Here is a 22,703-nt window from a genome sequence, read left to right on the forward strand (position 1 = left end):
TTTTCAACCTTTTTCTCAAATTTTTTAACGTAGCTCCTAAACTATAAAAAGCACAAAAACGGTTCTTATATTTTCAAAAATTAGAGCTTATGACGATTCCAACGATATGCGCAACATTTTTCTACTATTAACACAAGCCAAGCAATTTGAATTTCAAAAAGGTGCACATTTTTTTACACCCTTTAAATCAATAAATCTTCGAAAAAATGGCCTTTGGAAAAACCGGTTTTTAGGACATAATTTGTTGAAATAATCATTTTCAAATATTTGAAACATAAATGTCTCATAATAGGTTTTCCAAATATATAAAGGATTTTACATAATTGTTATATTTTCTATGCATAATTAAGTTTTTAAAAAAATCATTTCTCTTGAATGACCCTGTAGAATCCAGAATCCGAATCTGAAATCTGCCAAAATAAGAATCCGCCACTTTTTTTGACGGATTCTTTAAGAATCCGGAATCCGGCCTAAAAATTCGACGGATTGCCATCACTAGTTTTTATACACCTTGAACTCAACAAAACATTTGATATAATTTCGACAAGAAACGTTTTAAATTTTTCACAAACCATGGTAAAAATCTTTTCAGTTAATTTCATTATATTTAACAAACATAGTATGGGGGCACCGTAGATCTTTGGTAACACACTGAGGCGTCTCTGAGGAGTGTCATTCATTACGGTTCACCTCCATACTCAAAATCGGCAAGGGTGAGGTAATAGCGAGGAGCTCTGAGACTGCGTCAAAATGTACTTGAATGTGGAGCTTGAGCTGGCCCTGGTGGCTATACAAAAGTGTCTCGTCATACTCCAGGAGTCTTAAGTCCATGTAGGGACTAGGAAGTATTTGTTATTTTTTAACAAACACCAAAACAACTTTTAAGCTCCCCAACTGAACTAACATTTTCGCAAGAATTTGTTGATTTTCTCGCCTCTTTAGATTTTAGAGGATCAAAATATCTTTATTTTGAAACATAAATAGCTGTATTTTGCAAAACACGAAAAGTTTTAGGCCAAATTATATCCTTTTCAAAGATTAAACTTGTTAGATAAGCAGAATTTTTAATAGTATCAAAGGCCGTTCATAAGAGCAGACACAAGCAGGAATAGTAAAAAATTAAACAAAACCATCCCGAAACATTTGTACGGCCTGAAAAAAAATAGAAAGCGGAGCTACTCTTTATTTACCACATAGTCCGTACGTTCATTTAAAACATGTTTCTTTTAAACTACAATGTTTTTATCTGATTTTTGGAATATTGATTCCTATTACAACAAGGTACTATGTTATAAGCGAAGCATCTATAATATAAAGTCCTGAAAATATCCTGTATTTAAGTAATTTTGCAACAAATTTACAACTTTTTTAGAATTACACATTTATATTCTGCTTTTTCATTTTTATTTGTAATGAACATACAGACACTCTGGTATAGATTAAAGGGTTGCTACGCTTCCTAAATCGTACCTAACTGTTAAAGAAATAATTCTACAAAGTTTGAAATCGATAGGAGATCTAACATGTTTAAAATAACCCTAATTATAGGAACGCCTAGCTTTAAAAAAAAGTCATTTGTATATATATTTGTAATTACACATTTTATTTATATTCTGCTTTTTCATTTCTGACACTACTAAGTGTTTATTTTCGTTTGTACTACCGCTTCAGATATTCGCTTTTTTAGATGTTGTCCTCCTTGTTAATTAACGGCAATAAATTCGAATTGTCGAAGGAATTTACCCTTGATTACTAACACTATTATAAAATAAATAAACAAACAAATTATGTTAATGCGCATTTTATTCGTCTACTCAAAAAAGCAAAATAAATATTGTGCATAATTTAAAGGCTAGGTAATAATAATCTTAAATAACATTCCAATAAAAAAAGTCTTTGGCTGATGTATAAAGTCAATTAAGGATGGAAACATAAAGTACAAAATTAAATTCTACAATCATAATAAAAACGGTGGCCTTTCATAGAAAGAAAGAAATATAACCTGACTGATAATTTAAAAAGGACTGTATTCACTTTTCTGATTATAAAATTAACATAAAGGAATAAAAAAAACTTATTTATCGCATCGTATTATAGAAAGCTTTCCGAGGGTATTAAAATGATAAAAAGATTAAAACCAGTTTTATTAGCCCCGAGGGACCGAAGACCTGGGATTACAAAAGTAGTATTTAATGTATGATTTTTATCTTAATATTCGTGGAAAATTCTCTATAATACGATGCTATAAATGATTTTTAAGTATGACCGATAACCGGTTCATATCCAGCGGACATCAATCGGTTACGAAGCCATACTGAAAAAATGTAACTAATTTTTAATGGTTCAATCACAATAAGTTAGATAATTCTATGATTAATTTTAACTATTTGTAAGGGATTTTTTTCAAATAAGTTTTTACAATCAAATATGAGCAAATAAGTTAATAATGCTTGAAAATAAGTTAAGATATTTCATTTTGTTACAATATTAGCAATTTTTATTTGTGTACAAACTTTTTTCTTTAACACAAGGTATATGAAATTAAATATTTGAAATTAGTAAGTTATCTTATTTTTCTGAAGCTTGGCCACAATACTTCAGATAATAGTTATTTATCGCATCGTATTATAAACAGCTTTCCGCGTTAATAAAAATGTACAATTATAGGTAAAAACCAGTTTTTTAACCCAGAGATGCCGAAGGCACGAGCTAAGAAACTGGTTTTAATATTATGATTGTACATTTTTATCTTCGTAGAAAACTAGATATAATACGATACGATACATGATTTTACAGCGTGGCTGAGAACCGGTTACTATCCACCGGAGATTAATCGGTTTCGAAGCCATACTGTAAAACAAATTAAATACATAAATAAACATAATGTGCAAGTCTATTAAGAATTATAAATTATTAAAGCAAAGATTCAACCAACCAACCCAACTATTTTCATTAAATTTTTATATGTATTTACACAGCTTATTGCTAGATTAAAATACAATGTCCTTTCTTTGATAAACAAAAAAATACTTTTTTTCTAAAAAGGTTTATTTTCTGGTGAGACTAGGAAAGTGTATTTTACAATGTGCAGGAATTTATGTCTTTGTATGTACAAAGAAAATTATAATTTGGTGGCATAGGTAAGAAACATCATAGCCGGATAACCTTTCAGAGCTTAGTTAATAAAGTCCTGTATTTGAAACTTTTTTATACAATCATGTAGCATTTTAAACATTTATTTAGGCAGTATGAACAAAAAATCTTTAAACCAGAACTCTATTAAAGCTTTGAAGGCTAGCAATTTTAGCAAAACTCCACCATTTAGTTGATTTTAATCATTTTCTAATCCAATTTTCTGTCCAGTAGGATAGAAAGTGGACTGGGGGTAGATTCTAAACAAACTTTCGAGGAATAAAAAAAAGTTGAACATATTTACAATTAGATCATATTCAAGATTATAAAAAAAAGCTTCGAAATCTACCCCAATACATTCAAACTTATAATACATACAATCAGTTTCACACATTTTCTTTAGCAGATACTAGCTGCTACGCCCCTAGAGGTCTCTAGTGGCACTGTAGGGAAAGGGGAGATTTAAGTCTACCCCCAACTTTCAATTTTAATGTTTAAAAGAAAAAAAAAATGTAATGGGTTATTTTTCTCTATGGGCGATTTCTTTAAGGAGAAAGAAGGAACTCTCCCCAATAATAGTTTTAAACCTTCCCTGGACCTATGCAAAGCCTCTCTGTAAAGGAGAACCATATCAGTTCAGTGTTTAAAAGATCTTGCAACTTTATATTATAATATAGAAAACTAAATTCATTAAAACTTGTTAGGTATGATGTATAGGATCAGAATACCACCAGAATCTGATAAATTTTTTTATGTATTTTAAAAAATCTAAACATTATCTCGTTACTCACATAAAAGAAAAATTCCCGAATATACTTTGCATCATAATGTATAACAAGGGCTAAAAAAACGGATAATGGAAAAAAACGAAATTCCGCGTTTTCTTCGTATTTTCACAGTAGCTTTGATAAGTTATTTAAGGTTAGGTAAATGTTAATGATTGCCTCGTAGGGTTAGAGTCCCCCACAGGGGCTAGAAATAGGAAAAAGGCTACTGTGAAAATACGACGAAACCCCCTACTTCGTTTTCTTTCCATGATCCAAAAGAACTTTGATTTCTGTATGTAGTAAAGGATGAATTAATCTAGGTAACAAATCTTAGAAATTTGAAACTTAAAATGAGAAAAATAGTGGATAAGCTATAAATCAAGACAAAAGTTCAACTTTCCCATATCTATCTATCTATCTTTCCAGTATGGCTTCGAAACCGATTAATATCCGCTGGAAATTGAACCGGTTCTCAGCAACACTGAAAAATCATGTATAGCATCGTATTACAGACAATTTTCTACGAATAATAAAATAAAAACCGTAAGATTATTACCAGTTATCTATGTTAGCCCGGGACTTTAGCCCCACAAGGCTAACAAAACTGGTTCACTTTCCTCGGAAAGCTGTCTATAATACGATGCGATAAATAAATATTCTCCCCCTTACAAGCAGTTTCAATCGCGATGTACAACCTTTGGCATAAACCCAGCTAATTTTCATGCTTTTCTGACAAAATGCACCTAGGTCGGGAATAATGTTAATGCAGAAAAAAGAATTAATAGATCTGATTTGTAAAAAAAATTTCTTAGGATTACATAAGAATTTGTGGGACAATATTGATATCACTAAAATGCTGAAAACTCTCACACACGCTGATCCGACGTTATTATGTTAGTATCAAAGACTAATAAACATAGCAATAACATCATCACAGCAAATATGAGCTTGAGAAGTAACAATAACATATATTATTAAGAGAATAACTACAAGGTTGCTGCTGCTGCTGCTCAGCTGTCTCTGTTCTTCAGTTTACTGTTGTGGTTTGATAACTGGGACAGGTTGCTGGCCAGCCTTGATGCCAGGTCGTACTACGGGCGGGGCAGACATGGTGGGGTTGTGACCGGCGCGGATAGGCTTGGCGATTTGAGCCGCGTGGCCGCGTCGGTGAAGGTTTTTCTGTCTGACAGCCTCCTTTATCCTGTCGACCTCGTATTGGTAACGCTTTCTATCTCTCATTGCTCCCTCCTTGGCTTCCTTCAGGGCTGTCTCCAAAGCCTGCAACAAAAATAGTGCAAAATCTTTGAAAAGAAGTTTAAATCAGGGATCTAAAGGTATAAGAAAATGTCAGATAATGTGATGTACATCCCCTTTGTTACTACACAAAATTATCCGTTCTGTATAAGAAAATTGGTGGTTGAAACGTTTAGACACTCAACCTAATGAACTAGCTAATCAAAATTCAAGAAAAGTCTCCAAAGTTGATAAGCTAACGAAGTCGCTTTAAAGACATTTATTATTGACCCGGAGAATCTATGGATCATAGATAGAAAACGAAGTAACGGGCTTTGTCGTATTTTCACAGTAGCTTTTCTCCTATTTCTAGCTCCTACGGGGGGCTATAACCCTGCGGAGCAATAATTAACATTCACCTAACATATCAAAAGCTACTGTTAAAATACGACGAAACCCGCTACTTCGTTTTATTTCCATGATCTAACAATATTTATGACTTAACCCTAAATGTTTACCTTAACTCTCTCCATGGTGGCACGCAGCCGTTTCTCAAGCTTGGGTAGCTCACATCTCAAGTCAGCGTTGTCACGCACCAGCTGTTTGTGGACCTTAATATATAACAAAATAAATAACAATAGCAAAAAAATAAACTTAGATCAGGGATCTAAAGGGATAAGACAATAACTGTATGTTCCCACCCTGAGGATCCTGTGCCGGCTTTCAATTAGGTCTTTGAAAATCAACCAATAGCGTCGGGAATATTAACACAGCCAAGTCACTAAAAAGAGCATAAAAGAATTTGCTGGCAGACAATAAAGGTCTTCAACAACAGGTAGTTGTCTGGTTATACATCTACAGTAAAATATATAAGTTTTCCGGAATTTTAAAGTTAGGGGGAGATTTGAAATCTGCATCAAATTTTGAGGATTTTTTATAAAATTCGTTTTTTTCTGTAATTCTTTATCTAAAAGCGGAAATGCAATTTAAGTTAATTAATTTTGGCATCTATGATTGGTGGATTTAAAAAATCTGCGCTCTGATTGGATGGCGTACATCATTCAACCAATTAGAGCGCAGGTAGTTTAAAATCCACCTATCCTATTGGTCAAAATTAATTAACTTAAAATGCATTTCCGCTTTTAGATAAAGAATTATACAAAAAACGAATTTTATAAAAAAAATCCTTAAAATTTGATGCAGATTTCAAATCTCCCCCTAACATTAAAATTCCGGAAAACTTATATATCTTAATCTACAGGGTGTTTCAATAGAAACGTCTTTTTTAAAATCTTAATTATGCATAGAAAATAAAACAATTATATAAAAAGCTTTATATATTTGGAAAACCTATTCTGGGACATTTATGTTTCAAATATTTGAAAATGATTTTTTCAATAAATTATGCCTTAAAAACCGGTTTTTCCAAAGGCCTTATTTTTAAAGATTTACGGATTTAAGGTTGAGGAAAAAATGTGCACATTTTTTAAATTCAAATTGCGCGGCTTGTTTTTATAGTAGAAAAACGTCATGCATATCGTTCGAATCGTCATAAACTCTAGTTTTTGGATATATAAGTACTATTAAAGTGCTATTTGTAGTTTAGAAGCTAAATTGAAAAATGTGAGAAATACTGAAAAGTTTTAAGAAATTTGGAACATTTTATCACGTAGGTCCTATACTATACCTAGCACAGGAATGGTTCTTACATATCCAAAAACTAGAGTTTATGACGATTTTAACGGTATGCATAACGTTTTTCTACTATTAATACAAGCCGCGCAATTTGAATTTTAAAAATGTGCATATTTTCCAGAATCTATAAATCTGTAAAATCTTCAAAAATAAGGCCTTTGGAAAAACTGGTTTTTACGGCATAATCTATTGAAAAAATCATTTTCAAATATTTGAAACATAAATGTCCCAGAATAAGTTTTCCAAATATATAAAGCATTTTATATAATTGTTTTATTTTCTATGCATAATTAAGATTTTTAAAAAGACGTTTCTATTGAAACACTCTGTATATTATTGCTATTCCTACCTTTGTAAGCTGGTCAAGATTATTTTCAAGGAATGAAATTTTCTGTTTCTGCGCCAAGCTGCCGCCAGCATCCTCGTTCTCCTCGCCAGCCGCGGACTTCTTGACCCTGGACTGCAGGTCCTGCACGAACAACTTGCGGAGGTTGTGCAGGGTCTGCAGCTCCTTGGCCACGGTCTCTTCCAGACCCTTTAGGTCCTGAAAAATATGTTGAATTAGAATCATGATTCATTTTTAAAAACTTGCAGAATTCAAGATACATTTTAGTAAAAAAAAAACTAATAGATAAGGAAAAGTGCCAATTTTCGTAACCCAAAATGTTAAAAATACTAAGCTAAGTAATTTTTAACAACTATCTAAAAATATCATATTATGATAAAATAGGCGGGAATTTGACCAAGATTTAACAAATTCTTAAAACAAAACGCATTTGTACGGTCCAGTTGACTTTGTGATTCCTTACTTGTGTGTTGCAATTGATAATTACTATTTCTTATTATTTATTTATATGTACATTTTACCCATGCTAAAGTTGAATAAATGTTATGTAATGTAAAATGCTAGGTTAATTCTTGTATTTTTTACCTGTCTGGCCTGTTCACGTCTCTCATTGAGAGCAATCATCTCCTGGAGACGACGAGACTTCTCCTGTTCCTCCTCCTTCAGCTTCTCATGATCACGCTGCAGCTGCTCGCTGGCCAGGGTCAGGGCCTGGTTGTTGTCCTTCAGCTCGTCCATCATGCTCTGCTTCTCTGTGATCTCGTTCCTCAGCTGAGCAACCTGCTTCTGGTGCTGCTCGCGGTGCTGAAATTTTCAGAAGAAAAATAATAAATTCTGTTTTATTCTAAGGTATTATTCAACAGAAAAATTATAGCTAACGAAGAATTTTTATAAAACGCCGAAGTACCCAAAGTTTTTTAGCCAACCAACAAGATATAGTCGTTATAAAACTTTGGGTATCAGTTTAATTTACAGTTATATGTCCCCTTCTTTTCTGGGGACATATAAAATGCAGCTTTTGTATTATAAGAGGTCTAGAAATTGACCTTTTAAATTAAATTATTTTTATAAAAAAAAAAAAAAATGTTACAAGTTTATGTTTATGTCATTTTTATGTGACCTTACCTGAGCTAATTGTTCTTCCAGAGCCTCCTTGATATTTGCCTCCTTCTGTTGCTTCTCACTGGCAACAGCTGCCATCTGCTCAGCCGCCTTCAGCTGAGTCACCTACACAGATTAAAAAATTGAAATATAAGTTTTGATATATTTATAATTTTAGTTTTTTTTAAGGTTATTTCTTCATATCCGAAAATTTATACATGTTTTATCAATTTTAACTTATTCCATAGTTATGGAATGGACATTTAGCTTCCCCTACATACAAGAAAACTTATCCGGGGTATGTTCATTTTCATTGTCACTTCCCTGATCTTTTTCTTAGTTCTTTTTTATTAATGAAGAACTCTTAAGAACATTTATTCTTTTATTAAACTTGAAGGTGCCTTCTCTCGAATGTTCAGTGTTCAAAAAGGCACTTTGAGAGAAACTGAGAAGGAGAACTAGTATTTATTTACCTCTTCTTGGAGCGCATCCAAAGCTTCCTCAAGAGTTCTCTTCTTGGTCTCTCCTTCTCTGATATTCTCATTCAAGCTTTTCATCTTAGCCTCATGCTAAAAATATAATTCATGTTAGTATAGGTATATAATTTCTCTCTCTAATATTCTCATTCAAGCTTTTTATCTTAGCCTCATGCTACAATTATTATTCAAGTGGGTATTAATTAAAAATGGCTCTGTATATGTATATGTATAACTAGCAGCTATAGGTGCAGAAAGGGTCAATAGAAATAGCTTAAAACCAGCCCAAGACTTAAATCTTAAAAATAAAATAGCCTTAAATCATGCCAGCACCTGGCTGTACGAAGCTACCCTAAAATCGAGAACCCGAGTTCAGTAGTTTTATGATCTTAAGCTTCAGAAAATAAAACCCTTAGGTACTACTTTATTTAGTAGGATTATATAACGCCCATTTTTTTAGAATTTAAATATCAAAATTCAAATTTTAATCAACAGTCAGCAAGAAAGGTAGGGGGTTGTTAATAAGACCTCCATCATTACTCTGTTTTTTATATCCAATCATTTAAATTAAGAATTTATGCCTATTTTTTTTAAGAATGTGAACTGAGAAATAATGAACTATGGACAATGACATGGAGTGTATTGTAGATTATAATTAAAACTGAAAGTGTAAAAGAATAAAAGGAAAATTTTTGTGAAAATGTGAAAATTTGGAAATTGAATATTTAAGTAAAAACTGCGCATACATAAATATTATAGGAACTCTATTGTAAATATTCAAGCAAATGATATTTTTTCTAATCCTAATACAAGTTACAATGGTGTACAAAAATTTGCATAAAAAAATCATTCCCACAATTCACTTGAATTAAAGGGACACTAGACGGGTTTTAAAAATGCTTAATCAATGAATACCAATTCTTTATTAAATACCTATATAGTTTTGAATGTTTGTACGCTAAGATCTATCAAACGGGAGGAACGATCGTTTTACAATTTTTTCAAAAGTTTAGTATTAGTCCGGGGCAGGTTTTAGACTACGTGGCCACTCTATTATTAATATGTCAAGGCGACGGTGGGAGGGGGGAATACCTCCCACCCTCTATTAAGGCGAAGCCCCTAGAGGCTAGGGTCGAAACCAGTAACTTTAATAAGTGTTAAACAAATTATTGGATATTATTAACAAAAGAAACATAGTATTTGAATAAATGGGAGGGAAGATTTAGGTGCGCCTTCAAGACCATCGTTTTGCTTGCATAATTCACATTGGTCCATTTGTGTACAAAACTAGTCCATATGTTATCAGGAAGGAGAGGACATTGGGCTGTTTAATTTTTTATATTAGTCCCCAATGTTTTATAATAAGGTTTTCTTATTCGTTGGCTTATCAGCTTTGGAGACTTTTCTTGAATTTTGATTGGTTAGTTAATTAAATTAAGTGTTAATACGTTTCAACCACTAATTGTAATCTACAGTAGGAGAAATTTTGTTTATTATCCTTGGGGATATAAATACATCAATTAACCGGCCATTGTCTTATCCCTTTAAATCCCTGATACGTTATACACGCGTTAGAAGACAAACATGAAGATAGTAGCTAATCACAATGTACAAAACGAAAAAAACATGGCGATTAAGGTACCATAACTTTCCATTTTTTGTGTTTTTATACCATTGTGGGTTATTTAGCAAATATTCATCTTGTGACAGACAAGATTGTGTGTGTGTGTGTGTGTGTGTGTGTGTGTGTGTGTGTGTATGTATGTAATATGTATGTGTGTGTGTGTGTGTGTGTGTATGTGTGAGTTTTTAAATGTTAGTGTGGGAGCGTTTGAATTGTTCTTTAATAAATATTTGCAATCATTGGCGTTCATTAAAACTTGATTTTTAGCTACGCTCACCGAATATTTTGCCTACATAATATATTTTTTAAGTAATTTGATGTGTAAAATTACCTGGACAATAGTAAGTCTGCATTCACTAAGATCTTTCTCCAATTCTTCACACTTCTTGTTCGCTTCAATCTGGTGCTGTTCAAGAGTTCCAGATCTGCTCACCAGGTTCTTGGCCTCGCTCTTCATCTTGCTCACAAAGAGACGCGCCACCGTGAACTCCTCCTCCACCTTGCCCTCGTTGTTGGGCTCCGGCTTCTTCAGATCCTGATTTTTGGCGATGACTGTGCCCAGCTCCCCGAGGTCGGTAAGCAACGAGCGGAGCATCTCTGAGGTGCGCTTGCGCGCGTTCTGCTGGGCCTCCTTGCACGACTGGATCTCTGACTGGGCAGAGTTCAGCTGTGACTGTTTCTGGCTCAACTCGTCGCTGATTGTGTTGTACTCGCGACTCTTGGTCTCCGCCTCTTGAGACTTTTGATCATAGTTGACGGCCAACTCCTCAAGAGCCTGGAGCACCTCTTTGACCTCCTCCTTGGCAGACTCATTCTCTGCCTGGATCTTTGTCATTTCCTTGGTGAGTCCCTCGTAGTCGCGTCTTGCAGAGGCCAGCAGCTCTTCCTGTTCCATCATCTGTTCCTTAAGTTTCTCCACCAGCTGACTCTGCTCCTGAATCTCGTCATCCTTCTCATCCAACATCTGGTACATGCGCTCCCTCTCCTCCTGTAGTTTATTCCTCTCCTCCAGGCTGATCATGCTTGTGTCCAACTTCAACTCTGCCGTTGGTTTGTCAAGTTTGAGTGCCGCGGGAAGTTGGGCAGCTGTCACACTCTCGTCCATCTCAACAATGTTGAACTGATCCTCAAGTGACACAGTTTGACCGGCACGCCAACGTTTAAGTTCCTCCTCTAGTTTTTCTATTTTAGCCTTGCTTTTTACATTCTTTTCTTTCTCCTTCTCATACCGTTTCTTCCATTCTTCTGCGGTAAGTTCTTCATTCACTGCAACAACATTTTTAATAGTTTTAGCTCTTTTACCAAAGTCCAGTGTTGACTTAGTCTCAGCCTCGTTGAAGCTTGCTGGCGAGGCACAGATAACAATTGTGGTTTTAGCGTTGCCACCCAAGCTCTCCTGCAGGATTCTGGTAAGTTTACTGTCTCTGTAAGGAATATGTGATTTGTTGCCATCTGCCAGGGCGGCAATCACGTTACCCAAAGCAGACAATGACTTGTTGATATTCTTGGCCTCCTCCAGCCCCATGCCCTCGACACCGGTCTTGCCAACCTTTTCACTGCCCGCCAGGTCGACCAGATACAACTTGCCGCTCAACTTCTTCTGGTTCTCCAGGTTCTCCTGTTTCACGTTGATGAGGAAGACACTGTGTGACCTGGAGCTGTGCTCGTTCATGTTGGTCACAGCAACGTGGCGGTTGGACTTGCCCTCCTCTATGACCTCGAAGACCTCCTCCGGACTGGAGACGAAGCGCTCAGTAGCACCCTTCACATACACTACACGATCCTTGTCCTCATGCACAGCCAGGTTTACTTTCGAAGCTGAAATAATAATTTAATTAGTCAATCACACAAAATCAATAATGATGTGGGGAGAGGGATACTCAAAGAGAGGGAACATAACACTGTAAATGAAAATGACTCCCATAGAAAATAAACTCCTTGGCTTATGGAGGAATGGACGTTGTATACCTAATGCAACATTAATTGTGTACCAGTGTCCAAACTTTTTACTGATAATTTTCTTATACAGGTAGGTATAATTGGTAATTTTGTTTGTCATAGTTTGTTTAAAATCCTTTTTATTTAGTTATTCTTAAGTTAGAAATGTTTAAAATTATGCTTCAAAATACTCAATAAAAGTTTCTCTCTTTCATACTTAAAAATTGTTTTCTCTTTAGATTTTGATGTGTTTTTTGCGTGAATGTCTTATCAAAGAATACACATGTTTCGTATTTATTTTGATAAAATACATCTGTGTACATAAGAAAAATCAATATCGTATATTAATATTGCTGATCATGGATTAAGAAACAAAATGGAATGGTGGAGACAATATATAAACATCTCGCAACTCAAATATTTAGATTTAAAATGACACTTTTTGGAACCAGAAAACATCATTCTTTTATAATTAGGATATTTTTGTATGATATTTAATGTTGTACTATGATAATTCTAAGGACTCTAAATAAAATTTCATATTACGAGCATTTACTATTGATGCCCTCCTCCCCCCCCCCCCCCCCACCCTTTCTTTAAATTATATATCAATGTTTCATGGCTATTTTATAACAGACTAGCGACTACGCACCTAGAGGTCTCTAGGGGCACTTCAGATATTAAGGGCTTAAATTAGACACCCTTTTACTTTTTGTTTTAATTTCAAAAAGAAAAAGTTAAAAAATTTTTAGGGGAATGGGGGTGGTGGTAGCGTTAAAACTTCCCAGGACCTATGAGAAAATACACTGTAAAGGAGAATTTTATCTGTTCGGCGGTTAGCGAGATCTTTCGGTACAGACAGAAAGACAGACATCCTGTTACTTTTTTTACACTGAAATTAACAAAAAAAAACTTACGATCAAGAAGATCTCTAATCTTATCAAGGTAAATCTCAAAGTAGGAAACTTTGATATGGAATTCAAGATTCTCCTCCATGGAATAGATGTGGTTGAATATGTCGTTTACAATCCTCGGGATGATACCCTGCTTGTTCGGGTCGTTGATGACGCCCTCCATTGTGTGTGTTTTTCCGCTGGAAGTTTGTCCGTATGCAAATATTGTTCCGTTGTAACCATTCAAAACGTCTGAAATTAAAAAATTAAGTACCTAACTTTTAAATCTTTTACCATTAATTGTTTTTTAAGTCACGATTCAGAAATCTATAATTCAAAGTATAACGAGGTTTTTCTGTCTGTTCGTTTGTCCCTTGACAATAACCGAATGTTAAGTTAAACTATTTTCCTAGGTGGTGCAACAATCAAATCCCGAAGGAATGCTGCCACTCCAAACACCCCCCCCCCCCCAGAAAAAAATATATACATATATGTGTACAGATTATGAATTTAATATTTCAATTTGTCTTTTATCTGTGTGGTTACCCCTATTACCAGGGTTCCGGAGCCGGAGCCGGGAGCAGCAACATTTTTGGTGGAGCCGGATCCGGAGCCGTATTTTTCGTTAAAAACGGCTCCGGCTCCAGATTAGCCAAAAGTGATTTTTTAAAGTAATAATATAATTTGGCAACGGTCTATTTCCATATAATAAACTGAAAAACTATTGTTACTTAACAAATAGACACACATCCTTCTACTTTTATATAGCTTTAATCAAATAAAAGCAAAATATTTTATATTATTTATTTTATTTTATCAATTTCAATAATGAACAAAAGTTGATATATTAATTTTAAGGTAGGAGCCGGAGCCGGAGCTGGAGCCGGAGCCGTATTTCCAGATACGGCTCCGCGGAGCCGGAGCTGCATCAAAATTAAACGGCTCCGACACCCTGCCTATTACCCACGTTAAATCGAAAAACCTTAGTTTCTCAACATAAAAAAGAAAATAAATATTTCAGTATGGCTTCGAAACCGATTAATAACCGGTGGATAAGAACCGGTTCTCAGCCACAATAAAAATTCATGTATCGTATTATACCTATCCAGTTTTCTACGAATATAAAAATGTACAATAATAATATTAAAACAAGTTTTGTTAGCCCATGTCTTCGGCATTTCGGGGTTTACAAAACTGATTTCAATCTTATGATTGTACGTTTTTATATCCGCGGAAAGCTGTTTACAATGCGTTAAATAACTATTCTTACCTTTAACAATGCTTTTGGCTGCAGCATCGTAGACCTGATGTTGAGTCACATTTGGTTTTAAAACTTTATCAAAAACATAAACCTTGCCCTGAAAATATATATGAAGAATTAGAAAAGAACAATTAAATGTAGTCCAGATGTAAACAACAACTTGGAGAGTGTTGTGTGTGTATATTTGTATGTACCCGTATGTTTTAAATAGCAAAGCTACTCTTTAGTCCGACAGTCAGTCCTTAAAGCTATGGAGGAAATTTTTGACTTCTATTGAAGATAAACAGCTGATATTTTAAGATAAAATTCCTTGTTAGTTGTCTTGTTCATTGAACAATAACATGTAACTCACTCTGTGACATGGACGGAAATACAAACTCACAAAATAATCAAAGGGGGGGGGGGGGGTTTAATGCAACCATCTCGTAATCAGTGAGCAAATAACACTTAGAATTCGAATTTCGATCTGAACTTTTGCATGAGTAATCCTTGGTAGGTCTATTTTCCCTAAATCGAACAAAAAGTTGGAAAAGTAACGGCTAGCGGCTCAGCCGTTTTTAGCCTATTTTCAGGGTAAATCCATCATCAATTACGTAGGAATCAACTTTTTAAAACATATTTTTGGTTTAATTCATTTTAAATGATAGCAATAACCATTTTTAAAACTTCTAGTACCAACAGCTACCGTGTAGAACCGTTTGATAGCGTTTTGGAGTAGAAAAGAGTATTATGTTGAGAGAGGTTTCGTGACTAATTTGCAATATAGATATCAAAAAAATGACAAAACAGCTGAGCCGCCAGCCGTTAGCCGTTACTTTTCAAACTTTTTGTTCGATTTAGGGAAAATAGACCTACCAAGGATTACTCATGCAAAATTTCAGATGGAAATTCGAATTCTAAGTGCCATTTGCTCACTGATTACGAGATGGTTGCATTAAAACCCCCCCCCCCTTATAGAGTAGGTAGTAGTGCTAAAAAAATCTGTAGAATTTAACACATTGAAGAATGATTTTTTGGCTTAATTCGTAACTATCTTTGTTTTTAAATGAATTTAATTTTGTAGCTAAGTAGACTTACCCCGATAGAGACACATTGATCATCTGTCCCAGATGGAAATTTAACAATAAACTTGGATCCAGTTTTTTCTTCGGTGTCATTCAAAGGTCGAAACCTGCAAAGAAAAAAAGGTTTTGTTAGATACCTAGTACGTTTCTTTATTTTTGTCAAATCAATATTTGTTCTCAATGTATTAATTTTCATAAAATATGTTTTTAGACTTAGCATACATTTTTTCCCCTACTTAAAACTAGGTGGGGGAAGGGGGGGGGGGGTTGATGAAATATTTTGCAGTCAAGAAACCTGTACATTTTCAAGAAAGAATGACAAACTTTAAAGACTTTCAACAAAACTGTTATTGTGATGAATATATATTCTATTGATTGAACTTATAACTGTGATAAAATTAACATGTTTTGATGATGCCCTAATATTCTCGATATGCTCCAGTAGGGGCCCTGAGAATTATATAAACATAAACAAGGAAAAAAATTAATCTTGAGCAGAATATACTCCCCTGAGACTTACTTCTCGACCAGCAAACAATCAAAAAAAAATGCATACCTGCAAATAACACGAATAGAATCCTCGTTGGGAGGTGCTAATTCTTTTTCCTCCGACATTTTTATTTAATTCTCGGAAAGCTTTTCTTTAAATCTCTCCTAGCTTGAAGGTAGGTAGCTTTAAAAATTGATATTTATGCTAAATATTTCCCAATATTTAGCTTCTTTTCACACCAAGCATAATATAAAAACACTTCTGAAAACATAAAATTGAAATTCCCTATATGATATTCTGTTGAAAATAATGTTTTTATGCGTATGAGGGATGAGATACCATATAAAAGTTTTATGTATGAGCTTACAAACAGATATCAGATTAGATACTTAACTTAATGAACCAATCAAAATTTGATAAAAAAAAGTCCCCAAAGTTATCAAGCCAACGAATAAGAAAACGTATAATAAAACTTTGGGGACTAGTGTAATAAACAGCCAATGTCTTTTCCTCCATGATAAAAATCAAAAGCAAAAACCGAAATCCTCATCTTAATCCTTAAACCTTTGACATCTTAACCCAGCTGTCTATATATGACCAGTGTCCTACTTTAATCCATTCAGACAAAAAGGGATTATATGAAGCGTTAGAAAAAGGCAAATGTTAAGGAAGAGTGTGGGACAGTCTACCACCAGAATTGTTAACTGTAAAAGACTTTAATCACATAGCTGAACGATTATGCATTGTTAACAAAAGATAAATTCTACCTGGTGCCGCCAAGAGAAATCACCTAGTTTATTTAAATCCATGATTATGTTCACACATAATAATAATAACATGAATAGTTACCTATGTAATTGAAATAAAATATTATGATCATTTAATAATATTAACTATTAATTAAATGTCTATGTGATTTACTCATAACAGGATTGAACGAGTTATTAAATAAAAGTTATTATTATTATTATTATACATTTTAATATTTTTCCAAAATTTCTTTTAATTTCTTTAATACAGCTGTGGTTTATAAATATAAAACATAAAATAAGCCGGCTAATATTAGTAAAGGAATAGGCAGATTTTTTTATATTTTAATTTAGAAAACATTAAGGAAATAGTTTACTTAAATAAATGAAGACATACACTGTAAATCTTTAGATTATTTGATAATGATTTACAATTTTTTCAAATTTCTTAACATCTTAGTTGTATATAAATAGCTAGCTATTTATAATCTTAAATATCATAAAATATTGAATTTGTTAGCTTAATCTGACGAAAAAAAATTCTTTCATGGTATTAAGAGAAAACATCATTTTTAACAGTATAAAATATAATCATAAAATATGCTATAAAAAAGCTATTATCACATATAAATCAATAAAAAAGACATCTTTGATCTTTCACTGTATAGGTATGTTTCTTATAATTAGAACTTATTTTTAATATAAAAACTATAAATTCTGCGTTTAAATTGACATAATAAATTCATTTTAAAATATTATTAACTTAATAGGATAACCAAAATAAAAGCCATTCATTTTCACTGTATTTTTTTCTGATTCAGGGCTGAGTGAGCTCAGTCAAGTTTTATCCTAACTAAGGTGAGTTCTAAACCCTTTAATTTAGATAAATAACATCATATTTTAGTCCGAAAGTCCATACTGCCTATTGTAACAGTATAAAAATATAAGTCTATGGAATTGTTATTTAGATGGTGAGTGACTAAAGGAAAACGGCAGCGCTACACTAATATTAACCTACCCTCTCCCTATTATCAAGAGAAAGGGGAAAGAGGCTTTTTTGATAACATAAAAATTATGTATTTATAAGCAAGTTTTGGTATCTTTTTAATTTAACACCAATGAAATAGCAGAAAAAAAGATAAAGAAAATTTATTTGATTGTATTTGAAAAAATTCATCTTATTGTTTTTTTTTTTAAATAAGCTTTTTGTAGTAAATTTTATGATCAAGTAACTATTAGGACCAGCAATAGTCTTTATTATTAAAAAAAATATAATAAATTAGTAACATGCAGTTTCAGTTGGTTCTAATGGTAACATGATCCATTTTTAATTTAGTCTTATTCTTATATATATATTTGTCGTCGACTTGAAAAACAATGGCCAAAAGTTTCACCTCCAAAAATACATGGGCGTAGCAGACTAGATTAGCAGACAACAATTTACGGACTGTGATTGGTCGTTTTATATAAATATCTTATGCTATTGGTCAGTTTGCCTCTACGACTTGCAGTAGGTAAAATAGTTAGGCTAGCGCTTATTCACAATGTTGCCAGGTGTGCATTTCTCAAAATAATAATTTTTAATTTCACTTTAGCTTCATTTTAGTCTTAATTTGACTCATAAGATAATAATTTTAAGATTTATTTTAATATTCTTTTTAGCTTTTGTTCGTTGTTTCAGTCAGGGATGAGGCATTTTTTTTGTCAAAAGATTATAAAAATTTTTAAGAAAATTTTTCTGGCAACACTTGTATATTGTATGTTATGATTACGGTAAAAATGTAAACAAAGTACAGTTGTAAAATCTTGAACAAATCATATTAATCATTTTACACTTATGGGAAATTTTTATACGGATATTCACATGTGCCTTACGGTGAATATAATTATAAGATGATTTTTTTATGCAAAGTTGACACATTTTTTTTAATTCAGTGAAATTAGTTTTTTAATTAGGTAAATAAACCATTGATATATTAATTTTACTTTAACAAGGTAATTTAATATTTATATAAGATATTGTATGTACTTACAGGTAAAATTTTATGCAAGTTCTCATCCAAACGAAAAAAAATCATGTATTGTATTATGGACAATTTTCTATAAGTAGTAAAAAGATAAATAATAATATTAACATTAGTTTTTAATAACCCGAGAATTCGGCACTTGGTGCTGGGATAACCAAACCGAAATAAATCTTATTATTTTGCAATCCGCGTAAAGCTATTTTTAAAACTATTCTACGTCTTAAAAATTACCCTTTTAAATAGTTAGTCTTTCTATTTTAAGACCTAAAGTATTTATCGTGATTTAAGCACAATACCTAACTAAATTTTTTTATTTAAAAAAATAACGTAGTCTCATGTATGTATTACATAAGTATCGCGTAACAAGTTTAGATTTGCTCAAAAATAGAGTTTAATCATATAATATCAATGGTTCATTTAAAAAGGAATTAATTTATAAATCAATTGTAATCCATCGATGTTAAAGTTTCCAAGAAGACAATTTTAAGAAAAATATCTGAACTTTTAAATCTGTGATAAAGAAGACCTGAACATTATATTCAAATTATCAAGATGACGTGTGGCCTTACTTGTTTGAAAAACTATTGTATATCCATTGGAACCTTGCTGTTACTTGTCTCCTTGACTGGCCTTGGATTCTGTTTGTATCTTCTGTTTGCTGACCCAGTATCAGAGTTAACACAACATACTTCTACTGGCCCAAATTGGGAAAATTTAGGTAAGTTGCAAGATTTTAAAAATTCTTATATAAAAGTAACAGGATCTCTATCTGTCTGTACCGAAGGATCTCGCCGACATGGTTCTTATTTAGTGTGTAGCTTCTCTTAGGTCCTAGGAAGGTTTATAGCTATTTTTGGGGAGAGTACCACCACCATCCCAAGATTGCATAATTTACCAAAGAATACTCCTTAAGAAGTCCCCCTAGGCGGCACCAGTGTATGACTTACAAGTTGACCTTCGGACTTAAGTGGCGTAGCCGCTTCTAAATAATTCAGTTTTAACTTTTTATGTTTTGGCTTTGATGATATTTTTGTGAATAAATAACTATGCCCTTTTTATATCTTTATACAAGCCCTATCTAAAGGAAAGTTATCTCCGTCTTTTTAAAAATTTTTAATTAGGGAAATCTTAATTTGTCTAGATATAACTTTACATTTAACTTAGAAACGCACAATTGTAAAACTTTAAAATAAAATAAATTAATATGATACAATAATATTGTTTCAGGTCCAGCTTTTATAGCAGCAATCATTAGTTTACTGGCAAATCTGTGTCTTATTGGAGGGGCAAAACAATTCAGTAAAGAAATTGTTCTCTTCTGGATAGTCTGGAAATTTATACTCTTAATCATTTTCTGGACTTGGTACGCCTTCAGCCAACTCAAGGAACGGTTAAATCAAAATCTTTAAAATCAGTTAAAGTTTTCTGTGTTTATTCCTATTTTAAGTGTAAGGACGGTTTTGTGAGGATTCCAAATTCCAATTAATAGGGAAGTTTAAAAGTGTTCTCTAATAAGGTATTAATTTCACTTGAAATAGAAAAATTCTTAGTAAAATACTTTGGTATTAAAGACCTAATCTGCTACAAAGTTGACTTTTAAATTAATTTCTCCAGTCTAGAATTATATGTAATTCATATCTTAAGTATGAGAGTAAATCAATAGAGGTGAAAAGGTTTAAATAACTGTAAGTCTCCATCCCTTGCTGACTTTCATTTAGGTCTTTGAATTTAAGCCAATAACGTCGGGAATATTAACACAGCAAAGACGCTACATAAGAGATGAAAACAATTTGCTAGCAGAAGAACAAGGTCCCCAACACTGGATCCAAGTTGTTATCTGGGTTATACATCCATATTTATAGATTTATTTCATAAGCCATATATTAACAATTAAACAATAAACATTTCAAAGATTTTTATTTTGACCGATTTATTTGAACAGTATCATGGTTACATTGACTGGTTGAGTTATGGAATGAGACGATGTTTTTGGTGCGCACAAAAAGAAGCTAAATACGTTGGTAAGCAATATTATATTCCTTATTGGGGTTCCAGGACAAACGCTGGGGTGACGAACGTCAGAGTGGACAAACGCAGAAGTGTCTAAAATATTAATTTAATTAAATATTTCTATACTAATTAGGTTAGGTTAAGATATGATTATTCAAATAATCCCCCCGCAGAGGTTAGAAATTTTAAAAACCTATATAGTTTAAAATAGGTTAGGCTATGTCCACTCCGATGTTAGTCACTCCTGCGTTTGTCCTAGGACCCTAATTGGTACAGTAGTCAATTTTATTAGAAGCTTAAGACACCAAAACTTATTAAAATAACAAAATAGACAATGATACAACAGGAAATGTTTTTTTCCCATCCATATGTCCCCTATTTAGCTGTTGCAGTTTTAAAATACCTCTTTTCTTCATTTGTTAAACCTTTTGTCTATTGGTAATCGACTATGAGTTTTTATTAGAAATATATACATCTAGCTTATTATTTTTACAATCGAATAGTACGGGTTGTCTGTATTTAAAATAATAAAAGAATAAAAAATAAATGTCTTTTTTTATGTTTAATTTATTAAACTAACCTAATTAGTTTGTGTTGATGATGGGTTCAGTATTATAGGTGCAATTCTCTTTCACAAACTAAAGTCAGCTTATACCAACAACGAAATTAAATCGTGGGTAAAAATCACAAAACCAATACGTGATTTTCAGCTGTCGACCTTTTTATCTGCACCCAAAATATTATTCTATATCTATTTCGCTTGTTGGCTATACCTCCTGAACTAAAGTATGTAATAATTACAGGATATGGGGGAGCCCTGTCCAGCATAGGCTTGATTATCCTAATCATTCCCGTCATCAAGTTCCACATCAAGCTGAAGCGTCACCTGAGAGAAATGACCCAATCCATGAGCCAGTATGACTTTGCTCCTGTCATGTACAACACCCCACATCAGTTACAACAACAACAACAGTACAACACCCCACATCAGTTACAACAACAACAGTACAACAATCCATACAAATATTAAATTTAAAAAAAAAAATGTTAATAGAAATATTGCAATTTAGTTTTACAAATACTTCAATCACTTTAAATGCGAGTTTTATATTTGTAATCAAACGTATTTTTTATAGTATTGTAGCTACTTAAAAGCAAAGAAATGTCCTAATTTCGTTTCACTTAAGGGTACAATCTCGAGTTTCAGCTCACGGAGGCAGCAGAATAACACAAACTGTAAAATCAAAGATACCTTCAATAAGCTAATACTCAATAAAACGTCTTATTTGTGAAATATTTGTCCTATTGTTTTATACCCAAGAAAAGAAATTTCTGCTGCTTTATTTATGACAAAATATGTCTTTGTTTTTTTTTATATAAGTTTAACTTAAACTACATATATACCTGATCTACTAATATAAATTCCAGTATGGCTTGGAAACCGATTAGTATCCGGTTGATAAGAACCGGTTTTCAGCCAGACTGAGAAATCACGTATCGTACTATATCCAGTTTTCTACAAGTATAAAAATGTACAATTATAATATTAAAAGCAGTTAGCCCGTGCCTTCGTCATATCGGGTCTAACAAAACTGGTTTTAATCTTATAATTGTACATTTTTATATCCGCGGAGAGATATTTATAATACGATGCGATACATAACTATTCTTGACTAATGCATCTGTGCAATATGATCCTGCAAAATTTCTAATTTTTTAAGCTTTTACACATTCAACACTTTAAATGTGATATTTTTATATGTATTAATACGCATTTCTTTGTATTTTTATAAGTATTGTTAAAATTTATTCTCAGCAAATGTTTCTTTTGTTTTCAAGTGCCTTTGTTATTTTTTCTTATCAAATCACTTGATTTGTTATGAATTTTTAAGGTTGT

The 22,703-nt window shown here is 32.8% G+C and overlaps 2 protein-coding genes across 2 annotated transcripts; one reads left to right on the forward strand and one right to left on the reverse strand.

The window, feature by feature from the left end:
- Positions 1-1,785: 1,785 nt before the first annotated feature.
- On the reverse strand, positions 1,786-16,284 carry Khc (kinesin heavy chain). Its single transcript, XM_080158842.1, has 13 exons — positions 16,087-16,284; positions 15,544-15,637; positions 14,476-14,563; positions 13,230-13,457; positions 10,706-12,192; positions 8,748-8,843; positions 8,299-8,400; positions 7,759-7,977; positions 7,177-7,371; positions 5,651-5,743; positions 4,595-5,177; positions 2,239-2,635; positions 1,786-2,101 (listed from the first exon to the last, which is right to left on the reverse strand). The coding sequence occupies exons 1-11, from the start codon at positions 16,143-16,145 to the stop codon at positions 4,932-4,934; spliced, it is 2,907 nt and encodes a 968-aa protein (XP_080014968.1). The 5' UTR covers positions 16,146-16,284; the 3' UTR covers positions 1,786-2,101; positions 2,239-2,635; positions 4,595-4,931.
- Positions 16,285-18,490: 2,206 nt separating this feature from the next.
- On the forward strand, positions 18,491-22,042 carry LOC145317679 (uncharacterized). The gene is made up of 5 exons (XM_080158843.1): positions 18,491-18,725; positions 19,222-19,514; positions 20,024-20,179; positions 20,737-20,817; positions 21,610-22,042. Exons 2-5 carry the CDS (start codon positions 19,349-19,351, stop codon positions 21,834-21,836), a joined length of 630 nt encoding a protein of 209 aa, XP_080014969.1. The 5' UTR covers positions 18,491-18,725; positions 19,222-19,348; the 3' UTR covers positions 21,837-22,042.
- Positions 22,043-22,703: the final 661 nt, after the last annotated feature.

Source organism: Acartia tonsa, chromosome 4, assembly GCF_053477335.1.
Source record: "Acartia tonsa isolate MP-2025a chromosome 4, ASM5347733v1, whole genome shotgun sequence".
Taxonomy (NCBI): Eukaryota; Metazoa; Arthropoda; class Copepoda; order Calanoida; family Acartiidae; genus Acartia; species Acartia tonsa.